General features: G+C 36.1%; 1 protein-coding gene across 3 annotated transcripts in view; it reads left to right on the top strand.

Moving 5' to 3' along the window:
- ROCK1 (Rho associated coiled-coil containing protein kinase 1) overlaps positions 1–18,673 on the top strand; it is an 87,310-nt gene that overhangs the window by 51,198 nt on the left and 17,439 nt on the right. For all 3 annotated transcript variants that reach the window (XM_068671481.1, XM_068671482.1, XM_068671483.1), the window contains 14 exons: positions 67–202; positions 543–634; positions 768–1,014; positions 2,817–2,923; positions 4,062–4,212; positions 5,059–5,219; positions 5,993–6,177; positions 6,669–6,738; positions 8,182–8,276; positions 9,285–9,450; positions 10,247–10,340; positions 14,450–14,538; positions 15,146–15,334; positions 15,861–16,026. In XM_068671481.1, the coding sequence (XP_068527582.1) occupies positions 67–202; positions 543–634; positions 768–1,014; positions 2,817–2,923; positions 4,062–4,212; positions 5,059–5,219; positions 5,993–6,177; positions 6,669–6,738; positions 8,182–8,276; positions 9,285–9,450; positions 10,247–10,340; positions 14,450–14,538; positions 15,146–15,334; positions 15,861–16,026 (1,948 nt within the window). The remainder of the gene's footprint in view (positions 1–66; positions 203–542; positions 635–767; positions 1,015–2,816; positions 2,924–4,061; positions 4,213–5,058; positions 5,220–5,992; positions 6,178–6,668; positions 6,739–8,181; positions 8,277–9,284; positions 9,451–10,246; positions 10,341–14,449; positions 14,539–15,145; positions 15,335–15,860; positions 16,027–18,673) is intronic.

The following is an 18,673-nucleotide window of genomic DNA, read 5'->3' on the forward strand; positions in this document are numbered from 1 at the left end:
AGAGATACTGGTTTAGGGATCATTCATTAAAATGTAAATAGAAAATGACGATGCTTTTAATTTTAGGGAAATCAGAGAAAGAACTTAGAAACAACTGTGTCTCAAATTGAGAAGGAAAAGATGGTACTGCAGCACAAGATAAATGATTACCAAAGAAAAATTGAACAAGAGAATGAGAGGAGGAGGAATGCAGAAAATGAAGGTAGGCCATGTTGGCATGTTGTAACTGATGAGGTATATGGTGTGTTTTTTGGGAATAATTTACCATGTTAGCATGTTGAGTGCTACTGAAAGGGATCTCTTCAAATTGTGAGCACAAATTTTGAGTTAATTTCTATTTGAGTTTTAACAAGAACACGTCTTTGTCTTATTCTGTCTTCTCTACAGTGTGCAGACTATATTCTGCAGGCACAGAATTTGATCTAAAAATGTACATAAGAAAAAAGCCAACTAAGGACTTAAGTGCCAAGACTTTGAATGTGTTTATGTAAAAATTAAAGATTTTTTTAATCTCTTGTGTTAATGATGTAATTTCTCTTCAGTGTCCACGCTAAAAGATCAAATGGAAGACTTGAAAAAAATCAACCAGAATTCACAAATTACAAATGAGAAGATAACACAATTACAAAAACAAGTATGTTGTTTCTGTTCATTGCTTTCATTATTTCTTAGGTCTGAGAAGCAGTATTGTGCATTCAGATATAATAAAACTGGTTCCAATAAATCATTTTTATATTTGAGAATCTTTTTTTTTTTCCCCCCAACAGCTAGAAGAAGCCAATGACTTGCTAAGGACAGAATCTGATACAGCAGCAAGACTGAGAAAGGGTAACACAGAAATGAGCAAGTCATTAAGTCAGGTAGAATCACTAAATAGAGAACTGCAGGAAAGGTGCAGAGTCCTAGAAGGTGCAAAACTGCAGGTGGAGAAAGATTACTACCAGCTGCAAGCAGCACTGGAATCAGAACGAAGGGACAGAAGTCATGGATCTGAAATGATTGGAGAGCTACAGGGTAAATTTTCTCTTTTTATACTTTGCTCTTTTTTTTTAAAAAAAAAAAAAAAAGCCTATTTATAAAAGACGTGAAGAAAGGAAAAGCCAATCTGCAAAATTAGTGTGACTTCTTAAAATAATTTGTGAAGATGTGGTCGTGTCCGAATGGCGCTTGGAAGAAGGAGTATCAAAGTCGAAGAGGAGCCTGTAGGAAGTCACTGAAGTTTATAGGGCTGATCTATCTGAAAGTCTGAAACATATGGTACAAAAATATGAAAAGCTGGTAGTAGTGCTAGAGAACACCCAACACTGTGTTTTACCAACCTTGATGCAGCCAAGTTGATGTAAACCTGCTCTGTGTTTTTAGAGAATGCTACTTTGTTCTTAAATTGCATTTGTTTTCTTTCTGTGATGCTTCTAAGTGATGTTAGAAGATGAAAAGCACAATAAGGGATACAGATCTGGATACCTGGAGAACATTATCATTTATACTTATGATTCTTAGCAGTAGAAACTACTTAGATATGCTAGCTTATGACTATGCTAATGGATACCGCACCTTAACTTGCTGTTCTAAATCATCTGTTAGCAGTACTGAGAATCACTGCCCATGAGGCACTATCTTTTGCTTATTGGTATAGACTGGAGAGAGGTGTTGAGGGCTTTTGGGTGTGTTTGTGTTTTAAGGTCAACTTTATGTTCTTTGGCACAAGGTAAGAACTATCAAGAATCAAGTTGCCTGTTCACTATGCTTTAAGTATAGTAAAATAATTTCAGTTTAGTCAGTGTATAGTTTCACTGACATGGAGTGTAGTTTGGTACAGCCTGTCGTTAAATGCAAGCAGGAGGTAAAAAAAATTGCATGAGAAGACTTCTGTGCACTTAGAAATGTGTATTTTTGACCACATTCAACTCAACAGTCCTCCCAAAAGGGAGGTTATTCTGAAAGGCATCGGAGTAAGGTACTTTGCTGGTATACACATGAATAGCTTTATGTATTTCAAACAATCATACAGCTGATTTTAATAGCACATCTCAAATGAATGCAGAAAGGCTAAGATTCAGGAAGACTTTTTCTTCTTCCCTGTCCTGTAGTTTCTTTTGTATTGCCAGAGTGTCTCTTTATACTTTAAAAAAAAAAAAAAAATTAATTGAATCATTCTGTAACGTAGACAGACATAAATGAATTGATAGGTATATTCTGGTACACTATAGTTACTGTGTCTAAGGTATTGAGTGTAATACAGAGTAATCAAAATACTTTTGTAAGTTTTTCTTTGTTTTAAAGGATTTGGTACAGACTTTTCACTCTAGAAATGCGTACCATTACTTAGTGTTTAATATAAACATCTGATACCTGACAGGGTCTCTTGGTAGGTGGTGGGAGATTAATTAGTTCATCTATTCAGGGAAGAATGCTCAAGTTAGTCAGGTGAATATGTATTTCATTAACTCCTGTATATCCATTTGAGATTGCCTCTGTGTAATGCATTTTATTTTATACATTAGTGGAGTTAACATTGGAAAAGGTGTTGGTTGCATAGCACAGCAGAATTTGCATTAATGGAAAGAAGTTTTCATACTGGATATTGGGAGTGACGGGAGGCAGGTTCCAGGTTTTGCATATGATTTGTTTTCTATGAACCATTTCTAATGGTGTAGCTAAAAAGATCAGTTTGCTTTACAATGTGTAGCGTTTGCATATATGAAAAATTTGAAGGCGAGAATATTTTACAGTCCCAGAAATTAATAAAGGTTGTGGAAAGAAATATTGATTTAAATCTAGTAATAAATACTGAATGATATTTCATTTTTTGACAGTTCGGATTACAACTTTACAAGAAGAAGTAAAAAACCTTAAGAATAATCTTGAAAGAGTGGAAGCAGAAAGAAAACAAGCACAGGATCTGCTTAATCATTCAGAAAAGGTATGGTAAGATGATGATGAGGCTAATGTTCGTTGGCAGTTTTGACTGCATTTTCAAGTAGTAATAATAAACGTTGCTAGGTTTATGTCCTGGGTCCAAATCAGTTCTGTGTTTAAATGATGAACTATATAGTGCTAACTGATTTATAGTCTCATCAGGATGGTAAGGTCTTGTAGCTTCTCAGTTGGTTCTTGTAGCTTTGGGAGTAAAATTCATGTTTGTCATTCACTGTACAATCAAGGTTCCAGACCTTTGTAAATAGCAAGTAATTTTTGTTCTGCCTGTCGGACCACTGCTGCCTAAACTTACTTCCTAGAAATCTATGAATTGAAATTAAAAACAAAACAAAACAAAAAAAAGCTTTATGTTTTTTGCTTGATTTATATTTGGCTGGGTCAGTGCCAGACCTTTTTTTTTTTTATCAACCGTGGAGCTGAGCCATTTAAATTTTTACTTTCCTAAAGAATGACAACAGCATGTTCCCCTAATATATATGGTCTCTGCCCCAAGATAGAGATTCAGGTGAAAACAAAAGGAAATCCTGCACTGTTTTTTCCAGATGGACTTGCATACCTCTGTGTTTTGAGGTCAGGTAAAGATTTTCAGTGTTATGTGTCCTATCCAAATAAACCAGAGAGAGACGATCACCTCTGGAAGGTTAGGGAAGGTGCAAGAAGTTATTTTTCTCATTTGGAAATATATGAAGTGGTGACCCAAAGGCAGGTCCTGTCTCTCAGTGCTCATCTGTCTTGCTAGTTTTGTGAGTTACTGTTAATGGCTGGGGCTACCACCAATGAAATAAAGTAATTGCATCCAGGTGACAATAATAAAAATTCCTTTGTGCTCTAGTGTTGTTAATGGCATAGTTATGTTTCCAATTTAGGCGACTACTAATTACACAAATTGAGAAGATTTCATTATCTTCTGAATTTATAGAATAGAAATAAAAGCTAGTGAAGTTTTCTCCAGGGCACTGAATACAGATTTTGCCTCTTAGCCTTCTTTATAAAAGTGGAAAATAACATTGAGAATTTCTTCATAACAAGAAGTTAACACTAAAAAAGGGAAGGGGGGAAGTATTCCTTCAGATATTACAGAATTATTATAGGAACCTGGTAACTTTTTTTCTTATCTTTAGGAAAAGAATAATTTAGAGATAGATTTGAACTACAAACTCAAGTCATTACAAGACCGGTTAGAACAGGAAGTAAATGAACACAAAGTGACTAAAGCTCGGTTAACTGACAAACATCAGTCAATAGAAGAGGCAAAATCAGTTGCGATGTGTGGTAAGTATTTCTTGTAAGTTTTGGATAAATACATAATAAACAGTATTTTAATTATGATACCTTAAACCCATGATCTAATGATGTGATACTCGTACACAAGTGTTTGATTCCTAATATAAAGAAAATACGTTTCAAATCAAAATGTCTTACTGCTTTTGCAATTCAGAACATTCATTGGCTTCTAAAATGTTATTGAGTCCTATAATTCTGGCTAATGCTAAATGGAATTGAAAGAATGTGTTATCAAGACAGAGATGTCTTGGGACATTCACAACTATGTAACGGCATTAAAAATACTGACTTTCTCCAAGGGTTGTCTGAAATGATGAAGTTTCTTTTATAGATAAACATCCATGAATCAAAGAAGTGTCATGGTAGCTCAGTTGAATATATCAGGTTTTACTTGTGAAGGTCATTGGTATCTGCATGTGGAGTTCATAACTTTTCAGAAAGCCGAGAAGATAGCCTTTCTTTTCTTTCCATCTACTATCCATTCATTGGAATGAAACTTTGTCTATAACATTTCGTAGGGATTGCTTCAAGAAACTGACTTTTGCATTTTTTTCACTGTTTATTTTTCATTTGTCATGATAATATTCCAATGCATTGAATGCAAATTGGAATTAATATTTCTTTTAAAACGTTTCTTGCAGCAATGCCAGGAAACTTTTATTCAGTAGTCAGTTCATCTAACAGCTGAAGAACTTAAATAGCTGAACAAGAAGGTCAGAAAAATGTTAGGGTGTAAGACTGTTTATAAGTATAAATGTAAGACTGTTTATAAAGAGATTCTTGCAGATGCTACATATTCTTTTTCATTGTTTTTCTTCCCTTAATCCCATTTAGAAATGGAAAAAAAAGTAAAGGAAGAAAGGGCAGCAAGAGAAAAGGCAGAGAATCTAATAGTTCAGGCTGAAAAACAGTGTTCCATGCTAGACTTTGACCTGAAGCAATCTCAGCAGAAACTGGAACACCTTCTTGAGCAAAAGGAAAGACTAGAAGAGGAAGTAAGTAGAATTTTCACCATGAAATTTCTGTATAAATAAGAAATGATAGTTGCATTAAGAAATAGAAAATAAAATTCACTTACACTGAGCTTCTTTCTAATACATGTATTGGTAGCACTGAAGACTGTAGTTGGGTGGTAGGTAATTTCTGTTCTTGGCTGCTCTTTTGATTTTTGACTATGTAGTTTAGCTGGCTTGGATGGTTTGCAGTTCTGGGTTTGCATTCCCCAGAAAAGTATTTGTTCAGGGAAGGCCAATTAGACCAGTGAATGTGAAGACTAGGTAATATTAGTAAGAGATAGATCCCTACTTTTCTTTACAGACCACTGGGAAGGGGTGTGGTAACACTTCTCTTTATGACTCATGTAAATGAGTTTTCATATAGCTAGCTGGTAGGCTGCGGTGTTTTCTAGGGTGAGAAATTGTTAAGATCTGAAGTCCACAGGGTGGTTTGCAGGACATTTCAGCAGGTAACTTGGGTTTCTTCCATTGTTGCTTTTCAGATAAGATCAATAAAATACATTTGGGCCTTTGAAATAAACAAAGTATAGGCAAGATTTATTATGTGGTGTTGTACCATTACATTCTGTACAGAAGCTTTCTGTAAGCTTGTTGTACTGAAATGTTTGGAGATTTAAGAATATTTTCATACGTTATACAATATGTAGCATCTAGGCAACAGTGTTTAACAAGTAATCCCTAAATGAAACTTTCGTCTGAATGCAATTAGCTATTCAGCAAATACTCCTACACTGAAATAATTTCTCATTTAGGTAAAGAATCTGACATTGCAGCTAGAGCAAGAGACAAATAAGAGAATAATGGCACAGAACGAATTAAAGGCACAAGCTTTTGAAGCAGATAACTTGAAGGGTTCTGAGAAGCAACTGAAACAGGAAATCAATACGTTACTGGAAGCAAAGAGATTACTGGAAGTTGAGTTGGCTCAACTTGCGAAGTAAGTAAAAACCTCGAGCTATTCTTTGGAACAGTCCCTGGCTTATTGTTTACATCACAGCATAGATGCCACTTTGAAATTTGGCTTCCTTGTGGATTGAATATGATGCTACTTACTGGTATCATCTGGGACTTGTGGTTTTACTGTGTGGGAGTCAACAGCCTTATCCTCTTTAACTACCTGATTATTTTTCTGAATTCGAATGACATTTTTCATTAATCATGCTTCTATCATAGCTTCCTTCAGCTGAAAATATAACTCAGCATTTCTCCATTTAAAGTACTACTTTTCTTCTAGCATACATAATTAAAACAATCATCAGGGTAGAATGAAGGACATAATTAAATCAGAATTTTAGGATAAAGCAAACTGTAGGTCTTGGAAATAATGTGTGTACAAATATAAAATCATTGTGGGATGCTGTTTTGGTTAGAAACAGCTTTTGTCGTTTGTTCGTACCTGACTTTTTACACTTTTTTATTCTTTCACAGACAGTACAGAGGAAATGAAGGTCAAATGCGTGAGCTTCAGGATCAGCTTGAAGCTGAGCAGTATTTTTCGGTAAGGATCACTAAGAATCTTGAATGTTACATTTTGACATGGAGTCATTGAACAGTTGAATAGTTTTGCATATTTAGGTTTTTTAAATGTAAGTCGAATTAACCTGGCGTAAGACATCAATTCACAAAATCGTGCTTGAGACAAAAAACGAACAATAAATTAGAGAACATAAATATTATGTTACAGACAGTCTGTTTGATGTGATGACTTTTAGTTGCTTGATTGCCAAATTCAGTATGTTAAGATGAATAGCTCAATCATCTATTTATTAGAATAGTTGGTACCTTAACCTTGGAAAAGAGTTCTTTTCCTGACATAAGTGCAGACTTTGTAGAGAGTTCAAAATCTCCATATATACTGGAATATATTCCATATGATTGATCTACCTATTTAAGGACCGTAGATCCAGTAGCATTCTGCACTTACTCCTCATCCTTCTAAAAAGATTTTCTGTACCCAAGTCCCTGGAGAGTACAGAAGAGCCTTATTCTGTATCCTGTGTAGCCAAGATGTGTATTTTATGGAATTAGTGTGATGTGTTCTATTTCTCTGGATAGAAAAATATCATGAGATCCTCTATAAGGCCTGAACTTTAAATACATTTGTGAATACACACAGATACATTGCACTTTGTGAAGTACTCTTTAAATTCAGTTCTTCCTTGAAGGTAAAGAGAGAGGAAAAAAAAAAAGGCATTTACTACACTGCATGTAATTATAATTTTATTGTATGTTTAAGGTTTTTGTGCATTTCTCTGTAAGTCTCCCAACAAGGATATCCAGTGTGTTGTGTCATTCTCAGTTTTCTTTTTTCACAAGCATGTAGTCTAAACAAGAGGCATTCATAATCCAGTATGAAAACTTAGTAAAAGTACATTATTGTAGAAGATCAAATTTGAATGTACAGAATTGGTAGTGGTGTTAATACAGTGATTAGGAACACAAGTTATTCATATTGATAAGACTTCTGTTGAATCACTTACTAATACAAAGTCAGTCTGTACACAAGAAATTCTTTCAGTCTAAGAGAAAAGATGCGTAGATAGAAAAAAAAATACAACAGATGGAAGCACAGAACAGTACTAAGCTTTAGTTTGACTTAGCATCCCTATCTCAAAATCTAAAAGATGATGCAGTTGGATCCTGTTGTTTCCAAGAGACCCGCTCACTTGTTCCCTGGATACCTTCCTTCCCTTTTGTGGGTAGCTGTGTTTGTATAATTGTGTAGAAGAACAGACTAGAAAATTGAAACCTAACCTAATCAGATCAGGTCCCAACACACAGGCTACTGGGAAAGAGTGTACTGGGCAGGCAAGGAGGAGGAAATTCCATTAAAGGTAGTACTGGCATACATTGACAGATTAAAACCAACCAAGCACCAAACACATAAATTTTTGTATGGAACTTGAATAATGATTCTCTCTTTTTCTGCTTTCTTTTGCAGACACTTTACAAAACTCAGGTTAAGGAACTGAAAGAGGAAATTGATGAAAAGAATAAAGAAACTCAAAGAAAAATGCAGGAATTGCAAAACGAAAAGTATGCCCATTGTGTTTGTTAAATAGACATAAGTTTTACATATAGTGGTCTCACTCATGAAGATTTTGTATCAGATGTTAAATTCTTTCAACCTCAAACAGGCCTCAAAGCTGTTCTGTAACACCTTGTAAAATGGCAAATACACAGCATGTTACCTGTGCTGACAGAGACAAATATGGCTATTCATATTTGCTTGAACTTGATTCGTATGTGGAAGTTGTAAAAATTTTGAAAAAGTATTCCAGTCTGTGGTAGTCGTCCTTTCGCTTGAAAAAAAAAAAAACACACGTCTTTTTTGATTTGATTGTACCATCCTGGTAAATATTTTGTATATTTCTAGAGCCTTTATATGCTACAGATGTATGAAATCAATCAATTCCATGGCAATACATACTTCATGACATAAAACACATTTTGTTTTGCAGTGCAGGAAGGACTTAGGAGCCCATACTCCAGTAATGTGTTTCCACCTTTATTTCCTTCCCCATGCTGTGAGCCAAGTCACATGTTGATGGGTGAATTTGACTCACGGGTGCTAGACTGGCCACTGTGCTTTATATGGGTTTCATTGCAAGCAAATATAGGACTTGACTCCAAACAAGAGCAAGAAAATTTGGCTTGTGTGCTGAACTGCCTCTCAAGCTCTAGATAGAATTTTCAACTCTTTCTACAAAGAGTTGCATAGACATTGAACCACTATATATGTTCAGAAACTTTACCCAGTTTGCCTTTTTTATTCCTTAAAGGCAGGAGAACTTGACACTTGGTTTCTGAAGGGTTGGTGTTTCATGGATGATATAAATTTGAATTGAATTATAGTAAACTTACTGTTGTAGATTGTGTAGTCCATCAAAGTATAACAAAAACAGCTTGTGGTCTTAATCTTGTTCTTCTTAGGAAACTAAGATAATAACAGCTAACTGGATGATATAATCTGGGTTTGTTCACTTTGTCCTGAAAATATGGAATATTTTGCATAGGAAAAGCAAAATCTTATTTTTTTTACAGAGAAACACTCACTACACAGCTGGATTTAGCTGAAACCAAAGCTGAGTCGGAACAGTTGGCACGAGCTCTCCTTGAAGAACAGTATTTTGAACTGAGTCAGGAAAGCAAAAAAGCAGCATCAAGACATAGGCAAGAAATGACTGATAAGGACAGCATCATAAGAAGGGTAAATTATTCTGCTCTAATTAATATCTCTATATATCCTCCAGCTGGAGGATATACATGTATATAATGTATCTTTTAATTTTTAAGGTCTTGTGGGCACAATTGATGATTTCAGTATCCTAGGTTTGTACTCAGTTGGGATTTAGCTGTTTTTTTAAGTGTCCACCATCTGAACTCTCAAACAAATGTGTACTCAGATGAAAATCTGAGGTGAAGCTAGACTGTAAATCAAGCCAATGTCTGTAATTAGTTATTAAGCCTTTTCCAGTCATTTCTTGTAATTGCCCAATTTATTTTTCAAGTCTTGTAAATTTGTATAGTGTTACAGAATCTTATTGCAAAATTTAGTCCTTCAAACAAACAAACAAAAAAACACCAATACTCAGAAGTCTTGAGGTTTTCCCCATTAATAAACTATTTCCTTAAAAGAACCCCTGGTACTATTTTTTCCAAAGTGCCACAAAATCTTGAACTGTCACATTCAATAACTGCAATCTATCTAACTTTGCTTGGATTTATGATTATATACTACAGTGTTGTCAGTTCTGCAAAGATCATTTTAAAAATGTTTTCTGGGACAGTGATATTTTTATCCTTCTGGTAAATCAAGACAGATGAGAAGTTTTTTTTTTAAATTCAGTTTTGAACGATAAGCAGATTTTTTGGATGTACTCAGAGGAAGACATTCCAAGTAAAAGACTCTTACAGATTAAGTGTATTTAAAATAATAGCATTATAAATGCTTTTCTTATTTATGGAAAGTTCTTTATTTTAAAATGTGCTTGTTTTTCATCTAGCTCGAAGAAACTAATAACACATTAACCAAGGACGTTGATTTAATAACAAAAGAAAATTCAGAGATCAGTGAAAAAATTAGGAAGCAGGAGGAAGGTATGTCATATTTGGAGTTTTAAATCACTTGTTATGAAGCACAAATGAACTGGAAGCATGTGGCAAAATGAAAGTGGGAAATTTGAAAGGATGGTCCTGTATGTCTTCCATAGTGGTGAAATAGCTTGGTGGAAAAATAAGTCACTGCTTTCATCTTGAAATTCCATGTAAATTGCCACTATTTTTACATTCTCTTCCCATGTGCTACCTTTACTGTTGGCAAATGATTAAAATCACAGCTTTGGCAGGCAGGAAAAAGTGATCTTCACGGCTTGCTTCCCTCAGTTTTTAAAGCAAGTTAGCACATAAGTTCCTGCAGGTGTTGCAGGGATGCCTGTTCAGTACAGCTCTTCCGCATGCTGTCTGTCTAACCCTTTCTGCCAGCCATGCACTTGAGTGCATGAAAGTTGTTACGGACTCATTTCGTATCGCATAAAATGTACTTAATGAAGTGTTTGTTTCTATCGTTTCCATCTCCAGTATGTACAGTAAGGCTGCATTGATATTTCAGCTCCCTTAAGATGTCACTTGAGTTCAGAATTACCACCTCGTTCATATCAGTGGATTTGCATTTTAATTTTGTGCATTTGGACTATATACTCTTGTTATAAATGGCTCAGTCTTCAAAATAGGATTATAATCAAAGATCAAAGTTTACAATTTATTAAAGGAATAGAGGTAAGCAAACAGCACTGGGTGCGCCGGGAGTCTCTGCTCCACCAGGATGCACCCAGCACTGTTTGCTTACCTCTGTTCCTTTAATAAATTGTAAACTTTGATCTTTGATTATAATCCTATTTTGAAGACTGAGCCATTTATAACAATTTGGGGGCTCGTCCGGGATGGCTTTGGTTCCTGAATTCTGATTTGATCTAGGAGAGGCACCCCACCATTTGGTGGCTTCTGTTTGAGTCAGGTTGGGACTAATGCCATCTTGAACCTGAATAAAGGTAAGCAAAGAATCTGATTTTTTTATGAGCTCCCTTGCTGGCTGCAGCACTGTATTTTGCCCGTAATTCTGTGCGCGAAGATCCGAACGAAGATGACGGAGTCTTAAGTGTTTAAGGAGTATACTGTTCGATTGGGTGGGATCCGGTTGCCTGTGTGTGTGTGTAACTGAGACTTCCAAAGTCAGTGTGGAGGTCTTCTAACCATGGTTCCAATCTCCTGTGAGGGACTTAGCTGATGAAGGAAGTGATTCCTATAGAGTGGTTCCTATAGGATTCATGGATTCGTGGGTGAGTGATAGGTCCTAAACCCCCTGCAAGACACTGTTAGTAAGGTAACCAAGGGCTGTGGGGAATTGCTATAGTAAAATTCCTAGATGGGTCAGACAGAATTGATGACCAAGGACCAGAAGAAAGGGAGCAAATTACCAGAAAGTCCATTAGGAATAATGATTAGAAATTGGAACAATAGGGGCCCCAGAAAATTAAAGAGTAAATTAAAAATGGCCCAGTATTATATGATAGAATGACCAAAAGAACCCTTAAGACCCCATGTATTTTGATTGATATTTGGGTCCATGGTTGACGGGGTCTGTCAGGCTTTGAACATTAATGTTAATAGTAGAACACCCGTGGATCCGGAAGAGAGCAAGTATGCTGTAGCTGAAACATTGGAATTAGAAATTAGAGAGCAATTGATTAAGAATGAATGTGTGCTACATTTGTGATGTGCCTGTGCTGCACTTATACCTCCCGATAACAGGAGCCTCTCGGACCCCGAGAACCAGATCAAAAGCAACCTCATGGTTCGGACTTTAATCAAGGGGTCTGAGACAAGGAGGACTGTTCACAAAGGGACAGGTTATGCATATGTGTAGGAATGTTCATGTATATGTAACCCTTTACTAGATATAACCAAAGCAAGTTGCCACGTTAGGCGTGCATGACTTTGGTGGGACTACCTGCCCCGTGCCGCCCAGAACTGAGTAAACGTGCCTACTTTACAATCTTACTGATCGTGGAGTCAGCTTTCTGTGAGTCATTTTGGTGAGCCAGGCAGGAGACACTCTGCTCAGCTGCAGAGCAGACGCCCCTAGATGCACCCTGAGTGTTTTGCTCAGAGGGGACTCCACTCTCAGCTGCTCACTGCAGGAGCAAACATCTCCTGAAGCTGCGGACAAACGGTATGTTTTCAGCTGCTGGAGGGATGCTAATTGGAGTGTTAATAATTGTATGTCCAGGTATTTCACGTTGAAAGTATTTGTGTAAGGGTTTGAAACAAAGTGGAGTCACACCATGAAGAACACAGTCAGAGACAATACTTGTTTGGTTGGTTATCATTCTAAATTATATTCTTGTGGTATGAATGAGATGTGCTGGAGGCCTCTCTGTGTGATTGCGCGATTGTGCTGTGTGAGTGTGGAGTTCCGATCCACGGTTCTGTGTTCTCCACAAGGGGAGTGGGCGGAGACGAATGAAGTGCATGACAGACTGAAAAGAAGCGCTGTTTTATCCAAGTTTTGAGTGGTGGTGCCCAATATATGGGCCTGGCGGTGTATCTTGTGATCCTGTTTTTGGTTTTAAATGCTTTGAGTGCGACAAGAAAAAGGTGGGAGCATTATCTAAGTAACTAACAGTTGAGAAGTGTTGGTGTATTTGCTGCGGTGTGTGGTCAGTTTCCCAAGTACTGGTGGGGGGGAAGGGGGCTGACTGATTATCAAAGCAGAATAGAGAGAGACATTGCCAAAAGCTTATGCGAAGCAAATATTGGGGCGTTTGCATGCACAAACACATTGGGGTACAAAGGTGTTAAGTGATCATTTACTAAAACAATTTGTTTGCACTGTTGTTTTTTTTTTTTTGAAACAGCAAAGCAAATTACACAACATTGCATAACTTATCAGAAGATAAATAAGAAAGAGTTTCAACAAGCAGCCACAGGAGGGAGAAACAAAACAAAACAGCTTATAGGCCTTTTGAGAAAGTACAAGTTGATTTCACTGAATTGCCCAAAGTAGAGAGGATAAAATATCTATTGGTAATAGTAGATCTTTTAACACAATGGGTAGAAGCTTATCCTGGACGAGCCCCCAAATTGTTATAAATGGCTCAGTCTTCAAAATAGGATTATAATCAAAGATCAAAGTTTACAATTTATTAAAGGAATAGAGGTAAGCAAACAGCGCTGGTGGAGCAGAGACTCCTGGCGCACCCAGTGCTGTTTGCTTACCTCTATTCCTTTAATAAATTGTAAACTTCAATCTTTGATTATAATCCTATTTTGAAGACTGAGCCATTTATAACAAGAGTATATAAATACATAATCAGGCAGCATATTTTAATGTATGTTGACTATGAGAGGAAAGGCCTTATCAGTAGTGTTGCCAGTGTTGTTGCAAATTTATGTGGGAAGGACAGCATACAAGAATGTTTTTCCTTTGTTCTGCGTTTTGGTAATAGCAGGGGTTTGCCAGGGATAGGGCGAGAAAGCAGTTTTTAGTTGCTTGGTGTTTTTTAGTTTACGAAGTTTCTAACTTCATAAGTATTTGAAAATTATTCTTTAATAATTTGTAGTTTGTAGTTTTTGTGGAGAAATCCTTATCAGTGAAATGCGTACTTACAGAAATTTTGGAAACAAATCAGGAGACTGGAGGTGTGATACAAAGACTGATAGAATTGAGTAACTGGTGTGGGTGGATGGGTTGGAGAGGAGGAAACATAACAAAGTCATTCTTTTCTTAAAAAAAAAAAAGTCTTTTCCTCCATACTTTCTTTATTCCTTGCTTCAGAATCTGTGCTGAAAGTGGGTCAAGGTATATCAGTCCTATTCTGTGTGGCTATTTACTCCATGTTTTTGGTATGGCAGAAACATTTTTGACAGAGCAAACACCAAGGGAGTGGAGCAACAAACTTAACAGGAAACAAACACATGCATGTTGTTTGTAGTAGTTCAGCTTGGTGCCTTTCTAAGATGTCCTTCTGGTAATTTTCTGTTACTACAGTAGCAGTAAGGCAATAATATCTATCATTGCAAACTGTATTTTGCACTTTAGATAACATAATAGGAATCTGGAGAAATAGAATGGTACAATTACAGAATTGATTAAGTTTAGGATTTCTTACCTTGTCCTAAAATCTCAAAGTTGATTATTACTTTAACAGAATACAAGATAAAAAAGGAGGAGGAAATCAATAATATTAGAATGCAGTATGAGAAGAGTATCAACACTGAGAGAACTCTGAAGACCCAGGTATTACTTTCTATATAGTTGAATAAATTAATAAGACATTGCATATCCAATATATTCCCATTCATTTTTTGTGCCGCTGACTCTTAGAGCTTGAGATTAAATTTATATTAATCATGATGTATAATATGTATTGGTATTTACAGTTGAAAGAAAGTTGATGCTGAGTACTTCTCGGTATTACTCCTAACATGAGTAAGGACCGTTTAATTTGGTGACGTGTGTTGTGGGGGCAACAGAAAAATTCTGCTGTACTTGACTGCGTTTCTGTAATTTTGGGAAACCTTTTTAAAGACAGATGGAGGTGACTGGAGAAGTTGGATTTCAGGAGAAGGAGGGGGGGGGTTCAGCCCTTGTTTGTGTTTTTGCTGTTTGAAATGGGCATCAGTTTGATAAATTCAGTAACTGAGTTACACATTTTACCGTATCCATGAGGACACATTTTTGGTTTTGGAATTGATCATAATGATTTACTGAAGTGTAACTCCCATTCTTAGCAAAAATACGCAAGTCTTTGATCTAAACCTCTAACAAGATGAACTTAGAAACTTTGTATGAAACTTGCTTGCATATATAATTTTTCTTACTGATCTTCTGTTTCTCTTTACAGGCTGTCAATAAGCTGGCTGAGATAATGAATCGGAAAGATTTTAAAATAGACAGAAAGAAAGCAAGCACACAAGATTTGAGGAAGAAAGATAAGGAAAACCGAAAGCTACAGTTAGAGCTTAATCAAGAAAAAGAGAAATTCAATCAGATGGTAGTGAAATACCAAAAGGAGGTCAATGAAATGCAAGCGGTAAAATAATCTTAATTTTGGTCACATTTTGAAGTTCTCTGCACAGGAAAAATGTGAAGCTCCTTGTCCACTTGAGAAAAGGAATTTTTTTTCCAGATGTACTAGCCTACAGAGCTTTAGTGAGGTGGAGAACTTGGAAAGTGTGTAGCTGTCCTTGTTCTCATTCATTTCCCCTTCGTAAATTCTTAACCATGGAAACTGCTGGTACATTATGATAACTGAATATGGTGTAGTATACAATTCATACATAGTTTTTCTCTGGTAGGCAGTGGTCTTCTCAAAAAAAAAAAAAAAAAAAAGTAACAAATTCTACTAAAATTTCCATTAAAAATTTCTACTTCATCTAAAGCTTTGATATTTAATATTTTTCCTAGATTTCAGGAACATTTCTATTACAATAATTTATATTAATTCTATCAAAAGTGTTTACTACATTTTTTTCAAAGTCTAAAGAGTTTTGTTTTTAAAATACTTTGCTACCGTATTTTTGGTATCAAGGTAACTATGTGTGTGTATATAAATACAGCAACTAGCAGAAGAATCTACATACAGGAACGAACTACAGATGCAGCTGGATAGCAAAGAGAGTGATATAGAACAACTGCGAAGGAAAATTTTGGACCTCCAGCAAGGAATGGATTCCACCAGTGTTGCTAGTCTCCAGACAGATGAAACAGATGGAAATCTTTCAGGTAAGAGAAAAGTACATTTAAGTACTTGATTTCGCTCGTATGTGTAGTTTAGGAAGGTATTGTATGAGCAGCTATGGCTAAAGTGCTCATACTTGAGTCTTAACTTCTCACATCATTCCTAGTACTTTATGGTATGGTATTACCATAATTTTTATCCGCTTTTGTGAAAAGAATATCTTTCCATCTGTAATTATTACTGTTTGAATATAATGACTGTAGTGTGCAATGTACAATGAATACAGTAAAGGGCCAGCATTTATGTAACATCTTGATTGTATCTTATATCTTGAACCCAAAATTGCCTTAATCTTGTCTGTTGGTCACAGTAATGTAACACCTTTATGAAAAGTGGTAATAACTGCCTGTGTGGAAAAATAACAGTTGAAATTTAAATAATACATAGCAGAGTGTGGTACTCTGATTCAACAGAATAAAAGAAGAACAAATAGTACCGGACAAATCAAAGCTAACCATTTCCATATAGTTTGTTACAGGCACTGTATTTTGAGACCCACTGTTACACTGGTTAGTGATTTTCCACCCTCCAATATTTGAAAAGTATAATTAGCTAGCATATTCACATTGCTGTATTTGTAGATATGGGAGAAAATATTTAGCAATAATCAGTGCTTTACAATTTCTATATACTGGAGTGAGGCTTATTTTCTGTGTACAGTTACATAATTTTTTAAAAATTCTTTATAAATGCTAGTCTTACAAATTTACATTCTGATTGCACTATAGAAAAACAGATTCAAAAATGTGAAAATAAAATACTATATTAGGTGTTTTAAGACCTCAGTGGATAAGTAATTGGATAAAAGTAGATAGAAATATTTTAGGTGTCTCTTTTCCTGTGTATGCACTTCATATTGCACAGATTGCTACATTCTAGAACTTTTCCAATGGTCATAAAATGATTTAAATTTCAGGTAGGTTGTGGAACTTGCAGTATATTTTTATGTAGTTATTCTTTTCTGTGTCTATTTTTGTATCCTGTCTTCCCCTAGTATATTTTCAGATGTTCATTTTGAAATCCGTTGTGTTTTAGAATTAACTTCTATTCAGATAATCATGTGGTCTGTTCTTTGCAACTTCCACTCTTTCCAAGAAGCCTTTTGCATTCTGACAATTCAGTCTGTAAAAACCCTCAGGATATTGCCATATTGTAATGTAAATATAATTTTATTTGTTTCAGAAATGTCTTCTGTAGCCAAACTTCCACTAAAACTCAATGTTGGGGATTCTTAGAGCTATTAGATAGATGAAGTAATTTTCTTAGCTGTCTGACACCTGCTAGGAACTCCCCTTTTTACCCCCTTAGGTATTCCTGAACTTTCAATCCTTTTCAGGAGCACTTCTCATGAGCTTTTCTGTTAGATACTAATTCTCGGTGGCTTCTGTTTAATTAGGGCCAAAAAGGAATCAGAGGTTTTTACGTTTAACTTTTGTTAAAACATTTTTTTCCACCTCAAATTACTATTTGGAAATGTCTCTTACATTTGATAGCATTTCCTAAATGAAGAAGTCTGTAGTTTCTCTTTTTTTTTGCTGAGAATTTCTGAATTCCTGTAAATAGAAAGCCTACATTTCTCTACAAGAAAATGGACTAGATTTATTTAACCTAAAAGGGTAGCATTAAGCTTGCTTACTTTGCTTCTCAGCCATTTTCAGCAAAATGGCTCTTGTGTATTGCACTGAAGAAAACACCACTTACCTCCATCTGGTAGCAGCTTCCTTATTTTCTTCTTAAGATTAATAACATGTCAATGTGATGCTGTTGTCTCTCAGATCATGCAAAGTCTGTAGGAGTATGCTGTTTCTTTGTGTGATTCATGAGGTATGTTATTTCCAGTTTTCTCTTTGGAGATGTGCATAGACTTCATAGAATCACAGAATGGCTTGGATTGGAAGGGACCTTAAATAATAGCTAGTTAAACCCCCCTGCCATGGGCAGGGCTGACACCCACTAGATCAGGTTTCCCAGGGCCTTGTCTGGCCTGGCCTTGAGCACCTCCAGGGATGGGGCATCCACTGCTTCTCTGGGCAGCCTGTGCCAGTGCCTCACCACCCTCTGAGTGAAGAATTTCTCCTAACCTCTAATTTAAATCTCCCCTCTTTTAGTTTAAAACCATTCTTCCTTGTCCTGTTATTATCTGCCCAAGTAAAAAGTTGATGTCTTTTTTATAAGCCCCTTTTAAGTATTGAAAAGCTGCCATGAGGTCTCACCAGAGCCTTTTCTTCTATGGGCTGGAAATCCCCAGCTCTCTCAGCCTTTCTCTTTCTAGTGACACCCACTAGATCAGAGGCGCTTCAGCCTCCTGATCATCTTCGTGGCCCTTTTCTGGACCATGCGACAGGCTTCTGTCTGTCTGACCCTCCACTTTGATTTTTGAGGCAGAAACTTCTGTATATGCCAAATGTTTACAGGTCAACGGCCTTTTCATTGTTAATTAGAATATCATAATTACCAGAAATTCTTACAATCTTTCCCTTTGTCTTCTATACTCATTACCCCTCCATTTCTGTTTTACCACCCTTTCACCCCTCTCCCTCATTTTTTGTGCTTTTTTCTTTCATGTCTGTTTTTTACTGCAGTTTTGTTGCTGGTGTTAGTGTCCTACAGGTCTAATACATATTATGGCCT

Source organism: Anas acuta, chromosome 2, assembly GCF_963932015.1.
Source record: "Anas acuta chromosome 2, bAnaAcu1.1, whole genome shotgun sequence".
Lineage (NCBI taxonomy): Eukaryota > Metazoa > Chordata > Aves > Anseriformes > Anatidae > Anas > Anas acuta.